Source organism: Ixodes scapularis, unplaced genomic scaffold (genome assembly GCF_016920785.2).
Source record: "Ixodes scapularis isolate PalLabHiFi unplaced genomic scaffold, ASM1692078v2 PGA_scaffold1__304_contigs__length_218370807, whole genome shotgun sequence".
Classification (NCBI taxonomy): domain Eukaryota; kingdom Metazoa; phylum Arthropoda; class Arachnida; order Ixodida; family Ixodidae; genus Ixodes; species Ixodes scapularis.
In genome coordinates this window covers 49,739,328-49,764,565 of record NW_024609846.1, presented here as the reverse complement: position 1 = coordinate 49,764,565, position 25,238 = coordinate 49,739,328, and the positions used below count along the sequence as shown (strand labels likewise).

The window sequence follows — 25,238 nt, the reverse complement described above, 5'->3', positions numbered from 1 at the left end:
GGATTAGATTGCGTCCGAAGCGAGGAAGGTAAACGCTTCACGTTTCCTTTTCTATCTATAACTTCTTAAAAAAAAAACGGAAACATGTCATTTTTTAACTAAGGACCTTCACCATTGAGTAAACAGAGAAACCGGTGAGTCCACTGTTTTTGAGTCACATCTGTCAAACAACCAGACAGCCAGTCGGGAGGGACCGAGAATCCCCCGTTTATTAGTGCAACCATAAATATATACAGATGAAACAGATAACATGACTTGCGATAACAGAAAGGAAAGACTAGCTCGGCGCGCTACAGGATGTCATGACATCTAAAGGAGTAGCTACTCATTATGTTTAACACTTATGTCGTGTGCGCTAGCAAAACAACTGTTAGTATGGTTCACTTTGAGGCGAATAAGGGTGTTGCGGTGTAAACAGGAGGATCCGAGTTTTGGTGCATATACTGTAAATAAAGCTAGCAACAATTACTGTCTCAAAGTATTAAGAAGTAATGTCAAATTAATTTCATTACTTATGAAAAGTAATTGTAATGTACTGTCATTACTTTTAGTCTGCGGTAATTTGTAATGTAATTTAATTACATCTTTGCGGTTGTACGTCAACTAATTAGTAATGTAATTTAATTACTTCTTGCAAGTAATTTTGCCATATCTGATGAGTGGTGGTCGTGGGCGTACGGCAGCGGCGACATTTTCCTTCGTTGGGGTCGTCGGAAAAGAACTTATGGCGCAGCGCCGGTCATAGGACAGTGTTTGTCGCGAGGCGGCGGACGAGGGTCTGAGTGCAACTCGGTGGCTCTTCCGGCAACGGGGCAACGGAGCGTCTCTACGCATCCGGTCGTACCTCCTGTTCTTCGCGAAAATGTCGAACAGTCCTTCGTCTTCGCTGCTTGCCGATTTCCTGGCTGTCGTGGGGTCAGCCAGGCAGTGTTCTCCACAGACCGAGATGGTGGATGCGCTCGGCGAGGATGCCACCGGGCTAACTTCTGCTCGCGCCTCGCTATGTGCCCATTCGCTACCATTTATGCACCCATGAAATATTGAATGATTCCAAACTTACATTCGAATCTAACCCCTTTAAATTCCATCGCTGAATAAGAAAATTACACCCTAGGAGGCAAAGCTTATTGATCACCCTCTAAGTGTTATAATATAACCTGCTAATCGCATCGAAAACCATTGATCGTTTAACTTAACGCGGCGCGAGACAGCGTTCAAATGCAAACACGGCGACGTGTGAAAGGTCGAGGAGGGAGGGAGGATAACGAAAGCGATGCGCGGGGAGAGCTGCTATTCCGGTTACGTCATAACTTCGTGATGGTGGCATGATCCCAATAATGTATCGCAGAAAACACGCGAAACGTCAGGCAGACCTTTTACAGATTACACGTGGAACGCCATTTCTTTGGTACCCGCAACAGTCAGGAATGGCCACAGAGCAGGTACGATATCTAGTGAACATTGGGAACGACCGACAATTGTTTAAACATGTTTTTGGAAAGGTGGAAATCAGCACGTGGTTTAAATATAAATTTAAATGCCTCGGTTTTGTCTGGGTTCACTGTTAGAAGCCTAGTACGAATACCATTAAATACTACATTAAATGCATCTCCGCGTAATGTGGAGGGAAGCCGAAAGGTGAACATTATTGACAAGTAGTTCATAAACAGCTCTGGTTTTTAATCCTTCTCCTGAAGTGAGAAACAGTTTTACGACCAGTTTCGAGAGCCAGCGTTTATATCGCGAGACATCAACGTCGTACGACACGGGGAAAAACTTGTTATTTTCCAACACAGGAATCGCCCAGTCCGTGTCCATGGAAGCGATAGGAAGCATGTCACGTACCTTATTGAAGTAATGATGGCAGACATGAAGATGCAGACCGAGAAGGTAAGCTTTCAGTTCGGCGGTGTTCCCTTTAGAATTCGATATCCCTTGTCGGGAACGAAGACATTTTTAACTGACAGTTGTTCTTTTTCATAAGTTCCTCTCAAATATCCCCAGAAAGCATTGACCAAGCACCTAATTTATTACATTGTGGATTGACCATATCTAATTATATATTTTGTTGGTGCATGTTTCTGTTTTTATAGCTACTATTGATGTTGTCTTCAACTCTCTGATAACCATGATTGTACTCGCTGTTGTATAAGCGCAGGCTCAAAGTGAGCTTGACTTATTCTCATCCGAAAATGCCAGTCTTGATGGTATAAAACCACATTATAAAAACGGGGTCTATGATCTCCGCACACGCCCAATAACAGCAGACGCGGATATGCATGCCGATGAATACCACCGGCAGTAGCAACAGTTGCTAAAACTTCACATTTCTCTCATCCAAAACCGTCTTTTCAGTTAAGAAGAGTCGTGGAGACAATTACTGTCATATTTGATTACGATAACTTCCAGCTGAAGCAAGTCTACTGTTTGCAACGTAGGCTTTCCAACTTAACGCGGTATATGAGTGACCAATCTTAATATAATAAAGACATTTTCTCCCCAGTAATAGACCTTGTCCGACACCTAATGGCGCTTTACGAGAAGTACTATCCGGAGATACTTGAGCGATGTCTGATCGTCAATGGTGAGTGTAGGCACCAGGGGATTGTACATACGGGATAATTTTAATACCTACTCGTTTACTCAAAGAACGAAATAAACAGTTAACGCCGTGTTGGGTTTGCATAAAGATGTACAGATCAGCGTTGGTTTTTGATCGCTTCAGTTCTGAACTCTGAGATGCACTGAAAGAGTTCTTAGATTGAAAAACGAGCCGGCAACATATCAAAGTTTTTACATACTCACTTCTTCCTCAGAAATATTGTGCACAGAGGATGAAAGTGTAGCTTTTTAACTAACTTTTATATAAGTCAGCAGTTTATCTACAGTTTTACTCAACAAGAACTGCATCACTTCAGAACCCGTCTTGTCGTTTACACCAAAATTTCTTGACTATCTTTTGCAATATTTATCACACAAATATCTGAGATGAGCGACGTCTTTATATCGTATTTTAGACATAGCCAGCAAAAAAGCTACATAGATTGAATAGGATGTTATATAAAAAAGCGTGTTATTTTTTATTTACATCAGGACTTTCATGATAAAGCTCAAGCGCCTACTCCATATCACCAATACGAATGGATATGATAAATAATGAGAAGTAAGAAATTACTCTTATATGGCAATTGTTCATTTTCAGTAGCTCCCAGCTTCTTCCCAATATTCTGGAAGCTGGTGCAGCCGTTTCTCGCGGAGAATACAAGGAACAAGATAGAAATATTTTCGCGCGGTGAGTACTTTCCAGCGACATTGTGTTGTGCGTTATGTTGCCACCGTGACTACATGATTGTTACGAGAAACTATCCATTGCAATACATTGCTACCGATTTATGAACTGATCGTTTGCGTGACACATGGCAGCACGTTTTCAAGGTGTAGTTTTACGACAAAGCTCTTCGAATTCGCACTTCACCTTACTCTGTCCTTCACCCAACAAAATGTTTGAATTACGTTTTGTTTCGATTTTATGAACATTTTACCACGTCCCGCAAAATGCCCGAGTGAATAAGATTAATTTTCTTTTAAGGTGGAAGGCTTTTTAACGTAATCTCCTACTACCTGAAGTTTACCCCTCCGTCCACGCATGTCCACGCTAAATTTAGGGGGCATGTCCACGCTAAATTTAGGGTGGGGGGGGGGGGGGGGGGGCGGGGGGGGGATCGAACTGATGTGTAATTATACGTCAATTCAGGTGTTCTAACACGTCATTGGTCACGCGGGAAGCGTTTTTTTTGTTTTACTAAATTTAGCGAAACAATTTAGCTGGCTTATAATACATATACATATGTCACGTGACATCTCCACTTCACATTGTTACGCCGCGTGATCACATCTCATAACACACGTCTTGACATCGTGACATCAGATCACATCACGTGAGGTCCCGTGGTGTCAAATAACAAACCCTAGCTACTTCACTCCCTGAAACAAGTTTAATATCTTCTAAACAAATTTAGAAGCTCGTTCCTTAATCGCTTCATAGCATACGACATTGTGAGAAAACGTCGCTTCCACTTTCTTTAAATTAATACAAATAGTATGATCAAAGCATAGAACATAGCGCACACAACTCTTAACACGTATAAATAAAGAACTACTTCAGACAGAAGCCATAATTTTTTTGCTAACGAATTATCGACGTCAGGATACCTAGGCAGACCTACTATAAAAAGTATGATTCAGTATTTAACAGATAACTTAAATATAGCTGTAATATAGAGTTACAACACATTTTTATCAGAAGCATCGGCGTTTAAGATGCTAAAATCGAGAAGTTAATAATCGCATTCAAAGACTGCCACTGGAACTTCCTTTAAAATATTTAGGTTCAGTGGGGCTAAGCGTACAGATAGCCCGAGTTCGAAGGGGAATTTCCCTCAAGCAATTTCACTGCGAATTTGAAAAGGACCAGTAATGTTTCGCGAAAACACTCAGCTCCATCATGCCTATTTTAGTCATACGGCAGACGCTGCACTGAGTCTAATCTGAGGTCATATTAGCCCTACAGTGTTAGGCGACCTTCATATGAACACCAACCATATATTTAATTTCTCCACTAAATCTGACACTAGAGCTCCACATTGAAGAGGCATAAACATATTCCAGCTGCGCATCAATTGCTTTATTTTTTTTTATCAAGCCATATCGATACAGAATATCATAGTTCCTGGCAGCTCTACTTTTTCATATCCCTCAACAGTTCACCGGGCCAGCTATTTTACCATGTAGTGCAAAAGAAAACCTAAAAAAAGCCTGACTTGCTCTAGCCTTTCAATACTACAGCCATCCATGACCAAAAATCCTTGATATGCATATTGACAACCTTTTCCCTAAATTCGCATGAACCCTTGCAAAAAACTGGCAGCCGGTGGTGGTTCAGTATGTGGATCCCTCGCAGTTACCCGCTCACTGGGGAGGCGATTTGGTGGGACCTAACGGAGATGAGGAGTGCACCTACCTGGCAAGGATGGCACATATTTTTTTAACACGAAAGGCGTTTTACTAGCCGAATTCTGTGAGAGAACCCTCATGAAGATTTGCCACGAAGAATAGACACAAAGAACAGTCACAAAAAACTGTCACGAAGGACTGTACAGCACCACAGCTTTACCTGGCATCATGATGTCACGTGACTTCGATACGTCACATGACGCCATAAAATAACGTGACACCATGACATTATATGTCAACATGCCACCACGTAACTCTGTAAAGTCGCAGTGTCACGTATACCGTCGCAATGTCACACGATGGTGTCACATGTAATGTCTCACAACGTCATGGTGTCGCGTCACCTGACGTCATGACACCGTGACGTGTGAGCAGGTGACATCTGCCTAGCTCAATCACAGCAGATTGTGTGCCCCTCGTCTCTATAAGCACGGTCAAGCGTAACATTTCTTTTTTACATTACAGGTTTATGCTTGACGCAAGCCTCATACACACCTGAAACAGCGGGTGCGAGAAAGTTATATGGAATACGCAATCTCAGATTGTTGTTAAGCCTGAAGCGCGCGACACATGCGCGAAAAAGCCATGCGATCCGACGTGCGAACCGCCGGAACGACGTCCGATGGCGAGGGTTTTCGTCGCACCGGAGCGTCGGACGGGGGCTCCGTGCGGCGCCCGCGTGCGTCCAACTTGCCAGATATCGCCGCACGCACGGTCCGATTTTCGGAAGGCCGCAGTGGCCGCAGCCAATGAGCACGGATGGCGAAGGTGATGTTGTCAAGTGACTTTCGGACCGATCGGGCGAGGAGGCGCCATGTGGTTCGGGGAAGCGGATGTGGCGGTGCGCTGTGCGTCACGCGCGGCGGGTCGTGGTTGTGAAGGAAACGGACGCCATCGAGTTTTCCCGCGCGCACAAAACGAGCTGCTGATTTCGAGCGCCAAAGCAAGCCTGCCTTCTGGGACCGATCAAGCCCGTCGAAACCCGAATATACTCCGCTTCACCTTAGGATGGACAGCAGTGGACGCTACGAGCCATTCCAATGTCATGTGAGCTTCGGGAGAGACGCAGTTATGTGCGCGGTACGTAGTCACGTGATTTTTACGCAGTGCTCGTTTCGCTGGGATGGCTCTAAGGTCCGCTGCGGTCTTTCGCGATTAAGTGATTTTGAGCAGAAAAATAGCCTCACGGAAAATCTTCACTCACGCACACTTTAATAGAAGGTAATAAAAATATTATGTTTGTTTTAAAGCCAGAAAAACCAACAAGGGGGAGGGAAGTATTTTAGTTTTTTAGGCTAGGTGGCGCGAGCTACCGCCCGTTATAACTATAGCCATTAGTATCCATCCATCCATTTGGTAGAGGGACACCCGAAACTGGGCGGAGCTAAACGGAGCGACGCAACGACGCGTCGGAAACCATGTGTCGCGAACCGTCCTGTGCGGCGATTCGGAGCAGCCATCTTCCCGACAGTTCGCACGCCGGATCGGACAGTTTTGACGCGCATGTGTCTCGCTCTTAAAAGTGTAGTGAAATATGCGTATGCGCAGCGATATTGAGGAGGCGATCCAATCTTCGCGCTCCTAGTGGCTAAGTTGACATCTAAAGTCACGGGATGAAAAACACGAGCCATGTGTGGGTGTTGTGGACGCACCGCTTGGTTGACTTGGCTGGATCTTGCGCCAGTGTTCGGCTGACGCAACAGTTGTTGGGGCTATTAAACCTAAGAAACAAAGCTCGTGCTTTAAAAACAAATAAAAAACAAAGTATTATGTTTTTTTTGTTGTTAGTTTTTTGCAGACATTAATGGCTTTATTTAGATCATTTGTCTCTTAAACAAAATAATATATGGAACAAAAGGCTACTTTAGTACACAATAACAAGTTTGCAACGAACTTTCCAAATGTCAGTCTACTCCAGCCTGTGAGAGCTGAGAAGGTCATTATAGAGGTACTGGCTACTGCGCAGGAATTGGAGATACGTACCTTATGCTAAATTGCGTTTTATGGCATAGCCATTGCACTAAAAATATTGTCTAAGGAAATTTTTTGGGATACGTGTTCCTTGTTCTAGTCACTTGAACCGTATTGCGAGTCCTGCGTTTTTTTATGATTAATAATTAATAAACTTATTCTTGATGAGTCAACCTCAGAAGTGTTCAAAAATTCCTAAAAGAGTACTTTCATATTTTGCGTTTTGATACAACTTTGTATATCATCGCAGGTAGGACGATGAGGCGAGGTACCTTCGGAACTATACATGAGAAACAGTCCAAGAGTGTCTGCTGATCCTGAGGCCACCACATGCTTCCTGGAATGGGGAAATAAGATGGTTGCTCCCGTGAGGGTTGAACGGGCCGGCACCAGGCTGCAGTGGAGGTTCCAGACCGATCCTGGCCACGACTTGGGCTTCGGAATCGCATATGTCTCTGGGGAAAACGGAATTTCCAAGGAGCTCTTGCCTCTCAGCAGGGTGAAGTGTGACCAGGTCGCTGAGAGTGGAGAAGTTTGCTGCCCTGAGCCTGGAACATGTGAGGGCTTATTTCTCCTTTAAATTTTATACATATTAGAGCTATCTTAACACACGTTTGTTTTGCTTCACCTAGCTGCTAACTTCCCGCATGTGGTTTAAAATTGTGATGAAAAAGCAACAAAGTATTGAGATGACGACTGCACAAAGGCCTACGGAGCACTCTTATTTGTACCGCTTCCTAAGAAAGCATGTAGATACGAGAGTAAAAAGAAACAATAGTTCTGAAAGAATGTTTGAAACTCAGAATTTATTATTAGCCCACTCTCATGCAAGCTGCGCAGGCAAGACGGGAGTCTTAAAAAAAGGCTAGAACCTAAGAATAGGCATGCTCGACGGGCAGTCCTGTATTTTTTTTAAATTAATTTTGATGTCTATGTTTCTTTTTAATTTTTTCATTAGACTTAGACCGCTAACAATTCGTGAATATTTGCCAAGATAACAGCCTTGTTTAGCAACGCTGAGCTTCGAACACTTAAAACGAAACAAAAAGCGAAACGTTTAATAAAATTTTAGGTTCATTTTGGACTGTGCTTTTCGCTACTTGCTCAGCGTTCGTGAATGATGTTGCTTTAAGCCTTAGCATTTGCATTCATTTTTACTTAACATAGGTAGGCCATGAAAGGTACCGTACAGCTCCCAATCAAGAACACAATTACCATTTACTTCCAATACCCCTGCTGTTTTCCTCATTGAGTGGTATAATGTAAAGGAATAGGCGGCGTCAATGTCTTGTATTTATTTATTTTGATTTTTAAGGGCAATGCCGCGGGGAGGGAGGCTGGGACAAAAGGGATTGCTGTCTGACGGGGTTCATATCCCCTAAAGCTCAAAACATAAAACAGTATGCAGCAATGGTATTTGCTTAATCTAGAAGTTTATCAACTCTTAAAAAAACAGCAAGAAATAAATAAACGATTTAATTAAAATTATGTAATACAAGCTCTAAGATACGTTTTTCGTACCTCTGAAGCACGCTACTTCTGAAGTTAAAAAAAATGTACAGCAATGGTATATGTTTAAGCTAGTTTATCATCTCTTGCAAAAGCCACAAAAAAACAAAAAAAAAGTTATTCAAACTTTAGGGGTATGCTGGTTTTAAACAGTTGCACGGTGAACACAAAACGGACAACGAATATCGAAGTAATTACACAAGCTATGGCGGCTCTAATGTCGAAAAGGAAAAAATCCTTAACAATTTTTTTTTAATTCTTAAGAAAACATTCTACAAAAGCTCACAACAGCGTAAAAACACGAAGTTTAGCATGAAAGGCCATTTTGAATTTGGCAGTATGAAAGCTTAAGCTCGAAATTCTTCAATAATGTAAAATAAAAGAAGAAAGAAGGCAACATCTTCTAGGAGGTTCATAAAACGCATCAGTCACCCAGAGCGTAACCCGGCTGAGCCAGCTCTACCAAGCTCTCCTGATGCGCTCGTGTCGCAGTGACCATAATATGAAATTTGGCGAGGCGGCGATATGACGGCTGTGGCATCCCAAATCCACACGAGTTGTGAACTAAATTGCAGGAGCTTTGTCGGTTGCAGCGTTCAAGGCTTCTGGTCCCGCAACGGCTCGGGATCGGAGAAATAATTTAAGTCGGAGAAAAAAAAAAGAACAACTGCACTGTGGCTCATTATGCATGTACGGAAGAATTTGTTTTGTGAATAAATGTTATCTAATAACACATAAATAAATGTATCTGTCCATCGTATTTAAGTACTTAAAAGTGCGAGTTTAAAATACAAGTGTAATTAAATACACATGGGGCTCCCTTTGACGCGATGTGAGTCACATACAAAGACCACGCATCTTGGCAAAGTTCCGCAAAAAATAATCCTAAAAAGAAAAAGAAATCAGGGAACGCGCGGGATTTTGGTTAGAGGTTGTTTTTATTTTTGTACCGCATTAATGACATCTTGCTTTAAATACTTTTGTCACTTCAGAAGGGCTAGAAGTCTCAATGCATCTTTTCAAATGAGCTCGCATTCAACTTATATAACAAAAATGCACTGTCTTTCCTGACTGAGTACATTCTTGTGTTACATCAAATAACTAATATACCTAAAGGTTTCATTTGTTTTCTATGACCTTAATTGTTGTAACATTTACTCTACTGTTCTTTAGCCATGACGTTTTTTTTCAAGGTTAAATTGAGGTGGCAGTTGTCAAAAAAGGGAAATAAAACTTACATAGAAGAGTATTTACCTAGGATAAACCTTCAATTTTTGTATTTGTACTTTATATTTCATTACTTTTTAAATTAATTACCTTTTTATGCACAATTTTGTTAGAATGTATTGTATTTGTGTTCAGCACTAGATTTGTTTTATTTTATTTTGCTTATTCGGGCCTGTACGCATATTCGATCGTATTTTCTTGTCGTTGAAAACTATAAAACTCACATATATGCTTTGTTTTATCCTCAGATATATTCACATTTGACAACAGCTATAGCTGGTTCACCAAGAAGCAGTGGTCCTACGTCTTTCATCTGAAACACTCCGAATATACCTCGAACCCCGGACACGGATGATGACTTTTTTTTATAAATTTAGCCACCCTTTGTGTAGAACTCAAAGAGCAATAAAAGCTTGACCGCCCAACAATCAAAATAAATTTAAATATACCACTCAAAAAAGCTTCTGCAGTTTTCACAGAAACTGCACTCCGTTTGACCTTGTTGGACCGCGGCGGAGTCTACGTGCCATGCCGTCCAAGTTAGCTTGTAGGTCGTATCTAGACACATCCCGTCCCAATGCGCTGCGCCCCTCCAAAAGGTCACTTGACAGTCAGGTCGCACTGGATTGGCTTCGGCTTCTCCTAGCGTGTTCTTCGGTTCATTCTGGAGTGAAACGGAAAATAATTGTAAGACGCCGCGAATTAAACAGCGTAAACGGCATAATTCTTACGGGCTTGACATTTCGCTAATTTTGGAAAGTCTGGGCAACGGAACTATACCGCGCGCACAACAAATTACCACTAAAAGTGGCAAGTCGTGACTTTTTTTTCTTTCTTTTCTCGTGGAGTATATAATGTCTTTGGGTTACGAATTTTGCGCAATAGTTTTAAATCGCAAATTCTGAGAAAATGTGGTTATAGCGAAACTTAAAGGGACACTGGCAGGGTATTCGTGCTCGCTAAGGTTTTTCTTTGTACACGATATATGAGAGCCCAATTACCCAGAACACAACTTGCGGCTCGAAATTCGTTTTCTTACCGCCCGAAAACCGCCGATCGAGAACTGGCCGGTCTGAGTCGCGCTCACACACTTCTCCGTGGTCACGTGCGGTTCTCTATGGTTTAGACACAACCACCACATAAAATGAATGTAGTGGGTCATCAAAGGCACACTAAAAATAAAAAAAAGAGTGTAACATATATGATACCCATTTTTTGTGGCTTGTAAAAATCTGCAAATACTTTGACCGCAGAAAAAAATGAAAGACGTTTACAAATCTCTTTAACGCAAAATTTGAGCGCAGCTCTTGAGGAGAAGGGGAGGGTATGGGGGAGGGTATGTCCCTCCTCCTCCTTTGAACCCTCTCCTCCTCCCCTTCTCCTCCTCCTTCCATCCTCCTCCTCTCCCCTCGTCTTCTCCCGTACACGGTACTCCCCCTTTCTTCCTACTCCCCTCTTTTTCTCCTCTCCCCTCCTCCCTCCTCCTTTGTAACTTCCCCTTCTCCTCTTCCACACGTGACGTCAATTTTCCTGCTACATGTAGCGGAGAAGCTCAATTCGTTCATAGCTGATGTGACCACAAGTCATGTCACGTCATTTTCCGCACTAAATTCAACGGGGAAACTGAATTAATGCTGAAGTCACATGACGTCAATTATCCCGCTACATTTAGAGGAGAATTGAATAGCAGTTGAGGTCACGTGATGTCAATTTTCCCCCTACATCTAGCGCAGAAGCTGAGTTTGTTCATAGGTGACGTTACATTTAGTCATGCGACGTCATTTTCCTCGCGTAAATATAGCGCGGAAACCGAATTGGTGTTGAGGTCACATGACGTCAATTTTCTCGTTAAATTTAGCGGGGAATTGAATTGCTGTTGAGGCTACGTGATGCCGATTTTCCCGCTAAATCTAGCGGAGAAACTGAATTTGTTCATATAGGTGACGTGACAACAAGTCATGCGGCGTCAATTTCCCCGCTTAATTTAGCGGGAAATTGAATTGCTGTTGAGGTCATATGACATAAATGTTTCCGCTAATTCTAGCGGAGAAACTGAATTTGTTCATAGGTTTCGCTTTTTGTTTTCAATGAATGCCGCATATATATTAGCGCAGGAATGTTTGCGTTCGAAAGACAATAAAAAAAAGTGAACAGTTAAGCGATATGAAACGTTACGATTACGTGTTCATAATATTTCTACACTGCAAGAAATACGAGTAAAACGCTCTTTCTTTCAGCTTCAAGTTTTAAAAGTCTCTGAAAAACAAAGTAATGTAGACTGAAGATTGTGTTGGCTGCGTCGAGGAACACCCAAAGTATAACACGCAGGTGGGACGAGGGACGACGTGCACCTTCTTTGAACTTGGAAACAACTAGCAACAAAAGCATAATTAATCCAAATAAATCTGATGTTGCGGCGGACAATTTATTTTTAAATCATAAAGACAATCCACCGGAAACATCTATATGATTCCGGTGGATTGTCTTCATGATATTTGAGGATTACGACATTATGATTTTCTCCTCATGTATTGGCTGTACCCCATGCATGGGCGTCCTTGCAATAATCAACGTGGAGGTTGGTTGAAAACGATTCCCCGTAGCGCAGTATTACTGGGCTCTGGGATATTCATAACACGCGCTGGTCTAGTTCATTTGTAGCATTCAAGTCTCTATCATAAGCGCAGTACAAAACATATTTCTCTGCTAGTTTCCAGCAGCGGGAAGCGCGTGCATTCAACATATACGATGCTGACCAGGCGCTCTGCGTTCTCTAAGCTTCTACGTCACCATTGGCTACTTGAGTTCATTTTACTGTTGCAGGAAGGTAATCAACCTGACGAAAAAGTCAGAAAGGCGTCAAGGTTACGTTTTGGCCGTTAGTTGATGACCCAAAGAAAGCCATGAGCCTTTTTCTTTTAGATCTCCGAGTCAGCTTAGAAATATAAATTGTACTGAATGATGGACTGCGTGGTTTTAAATTATCCTGTTATCGCAATATATTCGCACAGTGGCCTTTAGGAAGCGGTAAATAAGTATAAAAATGGAGGAGACTCAACAGCCTTGTGGGTGTGCCTACCCAACGAAATGACGCAAAAATTTCCCAAAACGTCCTCTGACTGGATCTGAGACCTACCGCTCTAGTAAACTATCAAAATTGCCAAAAGCGTCACATATTATTTAAGGTGGAGCGTGGTTGTGAGCTGTAGTTGTGACATAAAGAAAAAATAAACAAACGTACCGATATTATCGAATTCTATACCTTAACATAGCATAAACGACTTTAAACAGCGAATTTCAGCAGTCACTCGTACTTTGAAGTTTTTTAGGGTTCACACGCAATGTATTCAAAATAGTAGGGTGCAAAAAGACACCTTCCTGAGCAAGAAGAAAAAAAAAATGGCCAGACAAAGCATTGAATTTTCGTGGTAAGTGGTCCGTGGGTTTAGCGCGCTAAGACACCATATCCATAAACAATATCCCCGAGGGCAAGTTGAATACGAACCTATTTTATGCAAAAAAAGGTGTCGGCGAAAAAACAAAAGCAAAAACAAAAAAAAAAACGCCACAAACACAAAAGACGAATAAGACCAACAGCCATATGAGGAATATCATATTCGTCCTCTTTCTTTTTTCGCTGTTTTATTTTTATTGTAACCTCTAACGTGTTTCATACACATATGCGGACGGCAGAGCTCCTGTCCCGTTGGTCACCGGCGTCCTCAAGCTGCCCTCCCCCAGTCTCTGTTGATTCTCTAGGACAAGAACAGACACGCGCGCCTTTAATAAAGACGCTTCTCAACAAAGGGAACGGCCATCATGGGCTGATTTGACCTACAGCGAAGCGCCTTTTCACATGCCCGAGCCGTGGCGCCACCTAGATTTATAAACATCGTAATTCGTGAGCGAAAATCTGCGGTTACATCCTTTCTTAAGCTCAATCAGCTATCCGACATTGCAGCGCAGACGTAAAAATGTCCGCCATGTGGGGGAGCCAGAAAAGTCTAGTCGAGCTCTGCGTGTGAATGGACAAAAGAATGCATAATTCGTTTTCATTCTCGGCTACTGAGCTAAAAAAAAAACAAAAAAAAACGCCGAGGCAAAATTGAAACGAGATGGTTGAATAAAAGATTAGTGGGTTAGCGAAGTAACTTTTGCTTTAAATGAAAATTACATTAATCAAATAAAAGTAAATATAAGGATAAATACGTTTTTTGCTATTTACACAACAGTTGTTTTAACGGAAGGTCCGGAACAACTGCTCATAGTGCACACCAAGAAATTGAGATTGGTTCGACTTTGTATAGCAGCGAACGATTATATTAAGTGCAACATATCGGTGCCCTTTTAAGCATAAATCGCTGCGGTGGTTTTTTACTCCAAATGTGTCCAGGGCTAAGGGTTCATAGAAAAGATCCCCAAAAAGTGCAACAAGAAAGTGAAACATGCATAATAAAATGTAAACTTTGGCGAGTTGGTCACTCATACTCTAAGATTAACAGCTCAAGATCAATCACACACACCGACACACAGAAGTACAAACACACGCGTTTTGTTCGTGCCTTTGTGTGTCTGTGTGTTTGATTGATCTTAACCTTAGAATATGAAGCGCGCAATTTATTCCCTACACATGGCGGGAAGACCTGTGTCCGTGTCGAATAATAAACGAATTGGATTTCTTCGCTGCATTTGCCGGGGAAACGCTACAAAGAGGATGATTTCTTTTTCGTTTTACCGTCCTGGCAAATCAAAAATAATAAATCTGTGTTTTTGTTGTTCTTTTCCTTGAAGCGTATTTTAATAAATACTTTCACCACATTGACCCTGGGTCATCCACGGGAGGGGGAGGAAAAATGTTAGAAAGGGTGTTAGCTTCCAGCCTGTAATATAAATTTCAGGAAAGAGTTGGGTTGGGTCTTGCGCGCTGACCTTAAGCGTTCTGGATAAACACTGAACAGAGGCCAAGCGGAAAGGGTACATATTACGGCCCGTCGGATTCACGCTGTAGCTCTGCATTCCCAGATGAGATGTTCTGTTGGTTGGATCCCTGGTCCCGCACCGAGTACTGTCGAACATTACAAGTGAATGTGTGTCATAGCGATATATCACGCACCTGGTATTGTCCAGCTTAACATGGAGGGCTGGTCGCCGTAAGTTTCGTGTTTGTGCGGATGCGGCGCAGGATGATGCGGTCACTCTTGTTTTATTAGGCAAGTAGGCTTTCATACGGGTCTTGCCTGATTTGGTGTGTGAGGACTTTCTGCCACCTTGTCTTTTCCGGTAGAAATTCCTCAGGTTCAAAAGGGAGGACATTATTTCCGCTTTCTCGACTTGTTTTTGGTGCTGTTGAACTGGATACGCGAGCTATGCTTCCAGCACCGTTCTTACTGCGTTGTCGGCCTCCACGTTGCCAAGGATGCCGCCGTAACGCGGCACGCGTCTGATTAGTAAGATGCGCGCTTGTTCTGAAAGTCGCTGGCCTTAGAACTGCAAAAATAAAAGCGCAACAAACATAACACAATTTCATCTCAACTCAGATTTGTGACAGAGACGAAGCACCCTCAAGCTGCTTTCTGAAAGGTCAACAAATGAAAGGTTTTTGAGTGATTCTACTACTCTAACCGTGAAACTGTCGTTACTATTTCTAGCACTTTATGAGCGAGGAGAGAAACCTATCTTTTTAGGAATGACATCATCGACCGGAGTTAAGAAAACAACATGGTTGACTAAATTGAGGGTTGTGTTTATTAAGATTGTAATCACAATAAAAGGATGGACAACCAGTTTTGCTTTTCTTTATTTACACATATCTCTCAATACGCTTACATTTGCATGAGTAGAAAATAATTAATTAATGATACTTACACTTCAGTACCTCCTGAAGTCAAAGCTCTCGAATCGAAAGAGCGCTCAGTTGCCAACGGTTTCCTCGTAGCAGACAATGCGGCCGATAGCCGATAGTAGGCGCATAGACGACGGCAGATTTGCTACACGACGCTCGGCGTTGACGGCGCGCCCGTGCACTTCGTCCGCTAGCGGCTGTTCGTCACACGTGATGCGTTGAAACAGGTTCGTCATATCGCATTGATTATTGGAATATTGTTCCAAGGGCTGGGGATCCGAGTGCGCCGCGCGCTGATTTACGACAAGCGTTGCCATGAGTGGATACGCCGGAGACCTGAGCGACAAGCAGCAGCATTCTCTCGACGAAGCAAGTAGTTGTGTTTTCGTGTTTTCTTTTTTTTTTTTTTTAGAAAGAAGAGATTGGGAAACGGCTTGTGGGACTGAAATTATGGCTTTTCGAGCCCAAATATTTTACATGCTTCGCGTGTCGGCACAAGAGAAGTCTGTGATATAGCGCTGTCAGACACTAATGTTAACATAAATTGTGAAGTGTTTATTATTCACATCAACTCGGAAAAAATACATTGCAACTCCGTGGTTTCCTCAATAAGAAACGAGCCTTGGGTTTGCTGTCTAGTTAAACGAAAATATCAATTCGTATCATTACTACACTGATTTTATAGATGGATAAGATGCCATTATGTGGATGAGTAACTGATTGAATGAGGGAGAACTTTATAGTGTGTTACTTCATTAAATTAGATTTGGAACGCGTCAATTTAGTTTTAATAGACTTTATTCACTTTCATCTTCAATTGAACGTACATTCAGGTAACTTATCTGGGAAATGCATGTTACTTCACAAAGAGTAAGTCAGTCAAATGAATAAATGACACAGCCAATGTCTGATGTCTATATTAGGAGGACATGATTGAAAATTTGTTAATTTTATGTAATGTTAGTCTGCCAAAATGACATATAATTGTGCAGCAAACGCTTGCAATATTTGGGCGCTCAAAGCACTGCACAGACGTATCTTAATTCGATCGCTTGGGGATGCGTTTAAAACTTAAGAAGTAAAATTCAAAATCTAGAACAGCAGTCCCATGCTTAAGCACAAAACGAGCGTGTTGGTAACAGTAATTAAACATGAGGAAGATACCTATGAAGTTCGTCCCCCTTTCTATGTATCTTCCTTATGTTTAATTAAGTCCTATACTCATTTAAGTCTACACATTACCACCTTCCAAACGACGGAACACTCGACATAGGTATTAAAAACAACTTCCAGTTAGTGAAGTGTCAAGATATTTTTATCCTCAAAACCGCGTTTGCTCACTCCTGTCTCTGTAAACCTATATTGGAAACAGCCAAACCCTGTATGAAGGTCCAATGTCTTCGGCAGGCCATACTTCGCTGACAAACTGGAACGAGTTTAACCCATAGATAGGGGCACTGACACCCCAAGGCTCGTTTTTTTTTTTTGTATTTTCTAAAACGATGCAAATGGTAGTCATAGACACGCAAAAAAATACCACATCGCGAAAAAAAAAAATGTTCCCACGCGCGCGCGCCTTTTTATTTTTGGTGTTTTTCTCTACCGCTCCTTACCTACTCGCTCCTTTCGATTTGTGACGTCAAATATTATGAAATTTAGAAGCTTTGTAGGTGACATTTTTGTAACATTTAAAGACGGCAATCGCAAAAATGTTTTGTAACGCATTTGCGAACGCACCACGGACCTCCTTTCTGAAATGCCGAAAATCGGGGTCCGGTGTGATGCTGTGTGATGTCGCCTCCTGGATTTGTATCCTCACTCGGAAAAAATGGCGGCGCTCGACGCATATAGCAGAGGATGATCGGTGAGTCGGGGAATCGGACGAAGTGATCCTTTTTAGGTGCCCGACGACCTCTCAGACTTCGAAAAGGAAATCGTCAAACGGTCAAAACAACTGGGTTTGGTGTATGTGTATCGTAGTTTCGGTTGTGACTCCACCGGGGCAGCCTTTCAGACATCGAGCGTGGTCTGCTCGCAGCGATAGGCAGGCGGCACTGCACGCACGGAGGAAACCAAACCGGTGTTTTCCGGTAAGCCGGCGCCCTTTTTTCCCGCTCCTCACCTCCCCGTTTCGGGTCGCGCTTGCAATCGCGGTTTGGAGCGGAAGAGTGAAAGAAAGTCGACTCCCAGGGCTCTTCTATATTTGACGCCACTGCACTGGCGCAGATCACGCGGGAACTTCAAATTCGGGATTTAGAAATTCTTTTTCTACTTCAAAAATAATGAATTCCCAAGTTTCAAATTTTGTGGGAAATGTTCAGGAATCGCTTTCAATCGTTTCGGATAAAAAAAATGATTTTTACGTGTCAGTGCCCCTTCAAGCCCACTTGAAAGTTTCGCGGATAACAAATGATAGCTTTGTGAGCGAGACCAAATATCGATAGAGCTCTATTATTCCATCCGATATGCGTTATCACATGAAGCTATCTAGCTTACACCCGGCTAACTCGTCGTGCGAGTTCGCTTTCCGTCGGAAAATGGTGAAGGGTCTCGAGTGACTCTAGCAATTACGAAGTCCTAAGCCTATTTATGTTACGTTAAACTGTTTGTCGTCTTCCTTGTTAGACAGATTGATGCCACTTTATTTCTTAATCCAACCGAAGAGATAGGGTGTTTAAAATTCTTAAGGCTGAAAATCAGGAAGAGGATTGACTCTAATAAGCTATAATTAAAACCAATTAAATTTGTAATGGATATAATGGCCTCACATCTAGCGCATATAGATAACCTAATGTTATCATCTCGTGGGTTTTCCACAGCATGAACTTGGCTGACGTGACGGTTATGCATAAAGGAGGCGATAAGCACGTTAAAAATAATTATTGACCAATATCAGTGTAACCAGTCTTTCCAAACGCACTTAAAAAAATCATTCGTACACGCCTCGACCACTTTTTCCGTAAACATTATATACTAACAGACTCGCGATTCGGCTGTCGCAAAGGTAAATTAAATCTACAGAAGCCACCTTCTTACTTAAAAAAAAATTGAAAATATAAAAATTATCTGTGTTCTAAATCACACAATACTAATTATAACAAAAATTACACCATCTTCCCGAGGGGAACCATGGGGTGATGCGGAGCATCGCGGATCGTTATTAACGGTGTTAGCAACGTTGTTGAACTTCACGGTCCCGAACCGCAGGTTCTGCTGCTCGACGTTCACGAACCAACGCGGCTTCCCGTTCTCGAAGGTCGGGTTTCACCGCTCGCTTCGTACGCTTACGTTGAACTTCACGGTCCCGAACCTCAGGTTCTGCTGCTCGACGTTCTCGAACCGCCGCTGCTTCACGTTGTCGTAGTTCAGCATCCGCCGCTCGACGTTGACGAATGGACGCCGCTTCTCGGTGCCGTAGCTCAGGGTCTGCCGCTCGCTTCAAGCGTTTGCGCTCAGCGTCGCGTGCCCTTCGCTGCGCAGCTTTGTCTTCAGTGGACGTAGCGTTGCTGTTAGTTTGTGGGGTGGTGCTGACGCTTGCTTGCGCCAACCCACTAACTGGCGGGACTGTTGCTTCCATCACACTTCATCGGAAGAGCGGAGTGGAGTCAACAGCGGTGAACTGAACGCGCGCAGAATTAGAATTGGTGAACGCGCGCAGCGCGCTACCGCTGCTTATATTCACACTTGAAGGAGAGAAGACTAGAAGAGGAGAGTTGCGCATGCGCGCGCGGTGTGAGTAGAAGCGAACGCACGCGAAGTGCACGCAGCTGGTAGAGAGAGAGAGCGGAGAGAGTAATGCGCAGCTGTTGGAGAGAGGGAAGGAGGAGAGTTGCGCATGCGTAGTATGAGTGCGGACTACGACGCCGCGGGACATAGATCCGAGCAAGAGATGCTCCGCATCTAAAACTCAGTCGATATGGTATCCGCGGCCTACCAGCCGGTTTATTTCAGTCATGTCTAACAAATAGGAAACCGTGTGTAGTTATAAACAGTTATTTCTCCTCTTTCCAAAAGGTTCATACTTATACAGTCAGGCCAATCCCTTCGACTTCCCCTGCCTCTCTCGCCTTCCCCTGACTCGTCACCAGACCTCTCTCCTACACCAAGCCAGATCAGGAGCACTCCGCTCCCACCCCTCTCAAGAAGATTTACCCACAAATTCCTGTGGACCCAGAGTGCACCCTCTGCCACACACTCGCTACGCTCTCGCATCTTTTGTGGGACTGCCCCCTTCACTCCACAGCCCGCTCGGGCTCTCTTAACCCTCTCTCCTCCCCTCCTCGACTCTCACTGAGTGACTCATCCAGCCATCCCCTCCCGACACTGGCCGGGTCCTCGCAGCATCACAGGCGCTCCTTAGGTATCTGGAAGACCCCGAGGCACCTCCACTTGGCTCCAAACTACTGATGCCCCATGAGTCCCTGATCGCTGCCACTCGTCGTCTCGTTCTTCCTAAAAGCACCCAAAACACCTAAAAAAAATTGTCTTGACCAAACAGCAGGGCGCATGTGGTGCCCACTTCTTTGGTCGTTAAATAAATACGTTTCAACTCACTTTCTGGTGTATACTTGGTCCCTTTTTATTTAATGTCTAATCAATTATCTAGTTAGTATCAACAACCAAGTGCCAACATTTTTTGAAAAAAAAAAAAAAAACGTGAGACGGCGGACGAAGAAGGGGACAAACACAGAACGTCTCACACGCAGCTCCCAAATTTTATTGACACAACCCTTTATATATCATCTCTCACACACACGTCACCCTCTAATTGCACACGTCTTTGTGGCGTTCCACCTTAGCACAATTTGTAATGACCTCAATTTAAAGCAACGACCTCATCTCGCACACAATACGACACACACGTCTCAAAATTTGCACACATCTTTGTGACCTTCGACCACGGTACAGACCTCACCTCGTAGACAACAATGGTAGAGGCAGCAATTCGAAACAAAGCATCCTCCCAAAGACCTAACCAGGCGCACTGTCTTGCATATGTTCATAGGCCCCAGAGAGCCGTCTAATAAGGCAAACAGCCCACCAACATAAAAAAAAATACAAGAGCAAAAGTATTTGGGGTTATTCTATGTAGTGTTATCAACGGTTGAGTAAAAGAGACGCTCAGATTTGTGTCCTACGGACGTAATTCCGATCGTCAGCTTTAGCGCTTTTTTTGCATAATGTTTTTAGTTGCTTAAGACCCTTTTACTCTTTCTTCAATCAACCGAGTGCAGTTCGTTGCAAAAGCGGATGATACGAGTATGTTTTTCTCTCTGGCCGATGCTGATACACTGTCGAAGAGAGCATATTCTACTCTAATAGAATTTGCATTGCGGTCTGATAATAATCGTCTTGAAATAAATACAATTAAGTCCACAACAATCGTGTTCAATTGAACAATAAACCAATTTCCATAAATCAAACACCTTACTGGGTACACCCTCAAACTAGTCCAAGAACATAAAATGTTGAGAACAATTTTTCTGAGTAACTGATCTGGGACTGTAATGATAATTATTTGATAACTAAACTCTCTCGGTTAATTGGTTTTGTCTCTGTAGGTGGCGCAATATTTGGCCCCTCAACATTACACCTAAAATCGAGTATGCATCATTTCAATACCAATTAAATTACTGTCATATTTGTCCATTTGCGCTAAAATAATTATTATTATTATATGGGCTACTACAACAAAAACAAATATTGAAAGCATACTTTAACTACAAAAGAAAATATTACGAAGCATTGCCAATGTTTCTTATTTAGACCACGCAGTACCTTTATTTTCAAGATATAAAATAATTCATGTTTAACGCATGTATGAGTATCGTTTAACTTGTTCTTTACGTTTGTCATCTACATCTTTCATAGACTTGTTTTGCAATTGTTCTGAACTTGCAAAGCATGGGAGTGATGTCAGCATACACCGCGGAGAGGCATGGGTTCTTCCTCCTTCCCGTACAAACTACAATTTACAATTTTTACATTACAAAGTACCACTCGTTCTAAATAAATGCCTCCCAAACAACATAAACATTTACACGATCAGCAAACAAGACTTGCGCCCTTATACCCTGGTGTCTTTCTAGCTCAGTGCATCCTATCATCATTTCTATTCATTTCTCACATTATATGTTCATACTAGAGTGTACTGTACCAAAGCTGCTCCCAATGCAACAAATGCCCGAGAAAAGTTCACCGGAGACAAGCTTATCGAAGAAAAGCTCACCCACTTTTGTGCGTATCCGGAGGAAAGCTCACCAGTCTTTCAACAGACCCTGAGAAAAGCTCACCTCGAATTAAAATATTATGTAAAGTCGTCCTTATTATTTACAGGAAGTTTATAGGTTTAAGGCACATCTCATTTCACGCAGGCGGTACACTGCGAAGCAGAGTTAGCACGAAGCGAGTTTTCGCATTTTACTTAGAAAAAGGGTTGATCAGTGTCAAACGTTTATGGCAGGAATTTGTACCCCGAATGAGCAATTTACACCGCACTAGCTGCTTCAAAGGTATCCGTGAAACTCTAAAAAAAAAAAAAAAGTTCTGCAGAGACACTTAAGGCTGTTTACCTGTAGAAATGCGAAAGCATTCGTGCAGGCAGCGCATTCCTACAACCAGCGGGCCACGCCTTCCTTTTTCACACGGCGCTCCGGCAGTGATATCACGGGCCCACACTGCGCAGGCGCCGCGATCCCCGCCGGCTTTACGACGGCTTCCGTGACGAAGCATCAGCGTTGCTGTGCTTTTCTTTGTGTTTTATTTCTGGAGCGCGTGCTTGATGACGTATTTTTATGACCACCTTTCGGGGACAACGCCGTCGCTTTTTGGCGTAATGGGACAAGTAGGGCTTTCACCTTAGAAGCCAACATTCGTTTATGTTGACAGCGTAACGGAGTGTACGCACTTTACATTAGGTCGCTACGCTGTGGGCAAAGTTTACAATAATAATAATAATAATATTATTATAAATATTTATTTGATTTAAATCAGACTAATCTGTCTGCAGCTAGAAAATATTAATTATTTATCCTTGTATGCAGTTTCAAATAGGGCAGGCAGTTTTTTCAGTTCTTCCGGTATGTGAAAATAATGTGGAAAAAAGAATTACTGCAATTTTAGCCCCTTTTTCTTCATGAAAGCCCAGCCATGCAAAACGAGAAACAGCTTAGTGTTTTGGTAGCGAAAAGGCTGCATTTTTTTTTTCGCGATTGAATTTCCTTGCAATACATAACATCCGGATTTTTCCTTTATATATTTTGCGTTCTAAGATTATACATAGAAAAAAATAAAAAAGCCTGCGGCGAAACTGACAAACGAAGTCGGAGGTAGAAATAAAGCTTAACGTATCGATTTTCTCCGAAGACCACTGTTTTTTTGCTCGTTTTCAATCCGATATCAATCTTTCTTGCGTGATGACCTTTTGATTTAAATACAGAACATATGAGCACTACATTCAGTGACTCTAATGCGCACATTGAAAGCATCAAATGATAAACAAACGGTTAATAAAGAAATATATTTTGTGATTATATTTCCTGAAAAGGTTTAATTGAAATCCTTCCACCAAATGATGGTCTTCATGAAATCACGATTCGGGTCATCTTGATTTTTTTTCTCCACCCTGGCTGTAGCCCTCGTTCCGCTTTTATGTCAGCCACCTTTGTGTGAGTGTTACCATATTTATTTCTGATGTAGTCAAGATAGAGTAAATATGACCTCTTTTATTTTTTTGTTCGAATGAAGTACGAATTAAATCCCCTGCTTCATTAACATTGGGCATTGCGGTGTCGCTATACTAAGGTAATTCGATAACTAAATATTCCAAAATTACTCAAGCTGCTGCCCTCTACACAAGTTACATTCTCTCCGTTATTTGTTTGTTTTGTTTTAGCGCCTAATGAAAATATTCATTCTAGTTTTGTCAGGCGACGCCTGACGTGTTGCCCGACGTTATATATATATATATATATATATATATATATATATATATATAAATTCTGCATCTGAAGTACAGAATGACCGCATGCGCATTAGGCATTCCAGCATACTTCAGTTGAGTGAATGTTCGGCTCTTAGGTTCGTAGGTGAGCTTTTCTCCGCATCGTCTAAAAGCCGATGAGCTTTTCTCCTCATCTGACAGTTTTGCGGTGATCTTTTCTCCGGTGAGCTTCACTCCGCCACCCAAATGCAACAGGGGCCCCATACCCAGCAAGATCTTTCTAGCAGCTGTTTTTCTGGAACTGTTTCTAGCTTTCCTGGGAAATCAATCTTTGATTTGATTTGAAGTGTAAACCTCAGATATGCATCCAACAAAGGCTTCCGTGATAATGTACTTGCATATGTGAAGGCTGGAAATTACAAAAAAAAAAAAAAAAACACTCCACACATTTGCGGTTCCAGTTGGGTGTTGGGCTCGCACGAATAACGCCAGGAGGCATTGCAAAATTTAAAAATTGCGAAATGAGCATATTTGATGCCCAACCTTGGTTTTTTTATGAGGAATATATCCCTAATCGTCAGTGAGCTTGCTGAATATCACATGTCTTTGTGTTGATGGCTTCTTCCATATTCGCAAGGTTCTTTAAGAGCAACGATTAATTTGCATGCAAAACATCACGTGTGAAAATGGGCTTTTTTTGTTGTTTACACCTATCTGACTAGACGTGTTTTTTTAAAAAATGGTATCGCAAAACTAAGAGTTCTGACAAATCACACAAAGGATATATTTCGACTAATCACCGATAATACACATGACTTCCTACTTTGACCGTTCTAGGGAAGGAATATAGTTGAAGCAGCACTTGGTGTTTGAGCTACCACAGCGCTGAAATTCATGTGCCGTTCCTAAAATTCAGAGAGCGTGTTTTCTAAGATATAGTTTTTACTGAACCATGGTTTCATTTTGTTGATTCAACAGCTCAAGTCTCGTCTCCGTGATATCTGGAACGAAGAATTCACGGATCCATTTCTGCTGCGTTGGCTGAGGGGTAAGTTTCAACGTAATTAAAAGAAGAAAAAAAAATCATCAAATACCGAACGTGGGTACCCATGGCAGTTTGAAAATAAACTAACGAAGGCTAGTCAATGTTAAGAAATAAAACGATATTAGTGTGTTCAAATGCAAACTATAACTTTGCGATGTAAAAATGTAGTAAGGGCATTAAACTGCTCGTGGTAATGCTCCGGTTCAGGTTCACTGTCTTTACAGTGTGATGAATGTACGGCAAGGCTTCAGGCATCGGGGTTAATTTTAATTACTCTGAATTATGGCTTTCGTTACGCAGCTCGAGAGTTCGACGTAAACAAGTCGGAGAAACTGCTGAGAGATGTAAGTATTTTGGCTTTTCCACAACGTTAAACCCTTGAACATCATTTGCGAAATTCCGATGACTTCTAATCAATAAATTAACAGCGGGCGTTCGGTTGGTGTGTTCCATCAGGCTCTTGCAAGTCTGGTAAATTTATCGTTTTTATAAGTGAATGACACTTTGTGACAGTAACCAACTCCTAATACTAATCCGAGGTACTAAAACCAAGTGCCTCTAGAATATTGTCTACAATCCAGAGATCAACCTATCAATCAATAAGTCAAGAAATCAATCAATCAATGAACCAACCAATCAATAAATCAAACAATCATGATTTTATACAGATGACATACTCCGACACTATG

General features: G+C 42.3%; 1 protein-coding gene and 1 pseudogene across 1 annotated transcript in view; both read left to right on the top strand.

Annotated features, from left to right (window-relative positions):
- The window catches only part of LOC120838888, a 16,046-nt pseudogene extending 5,971 nt beyond the window's left edge, over positions 1–10,075 (top strand).
- A 5,690-nt stretch (positions 10,076–15,765) lies between these two features.
- Positions 15,766–25,238, top strand: part of LOC121836065 (SEC14-like protein 2) — a 33,776-nt gene continuing 24,303 nt past the window's right edge. The window contains exons 1-3 of the mRNA XM_042290724.1: positions 15,766–15,931; positions 24,483–24,552; positions 24,850–24,893. Of these exons, the coding sequence (XP_042146658.1) occupies positions 15,878–15,931; positions 24,483–24,552; positions 24,850–24,893 (168 nt within the window). The 5' untranslated portion in view covers positions 15,766–15,877. The remainder of the gene's footprint in view (positions 15,932–24,482; positions 24,553–24,849; positions 24,894–25,238) is intronic.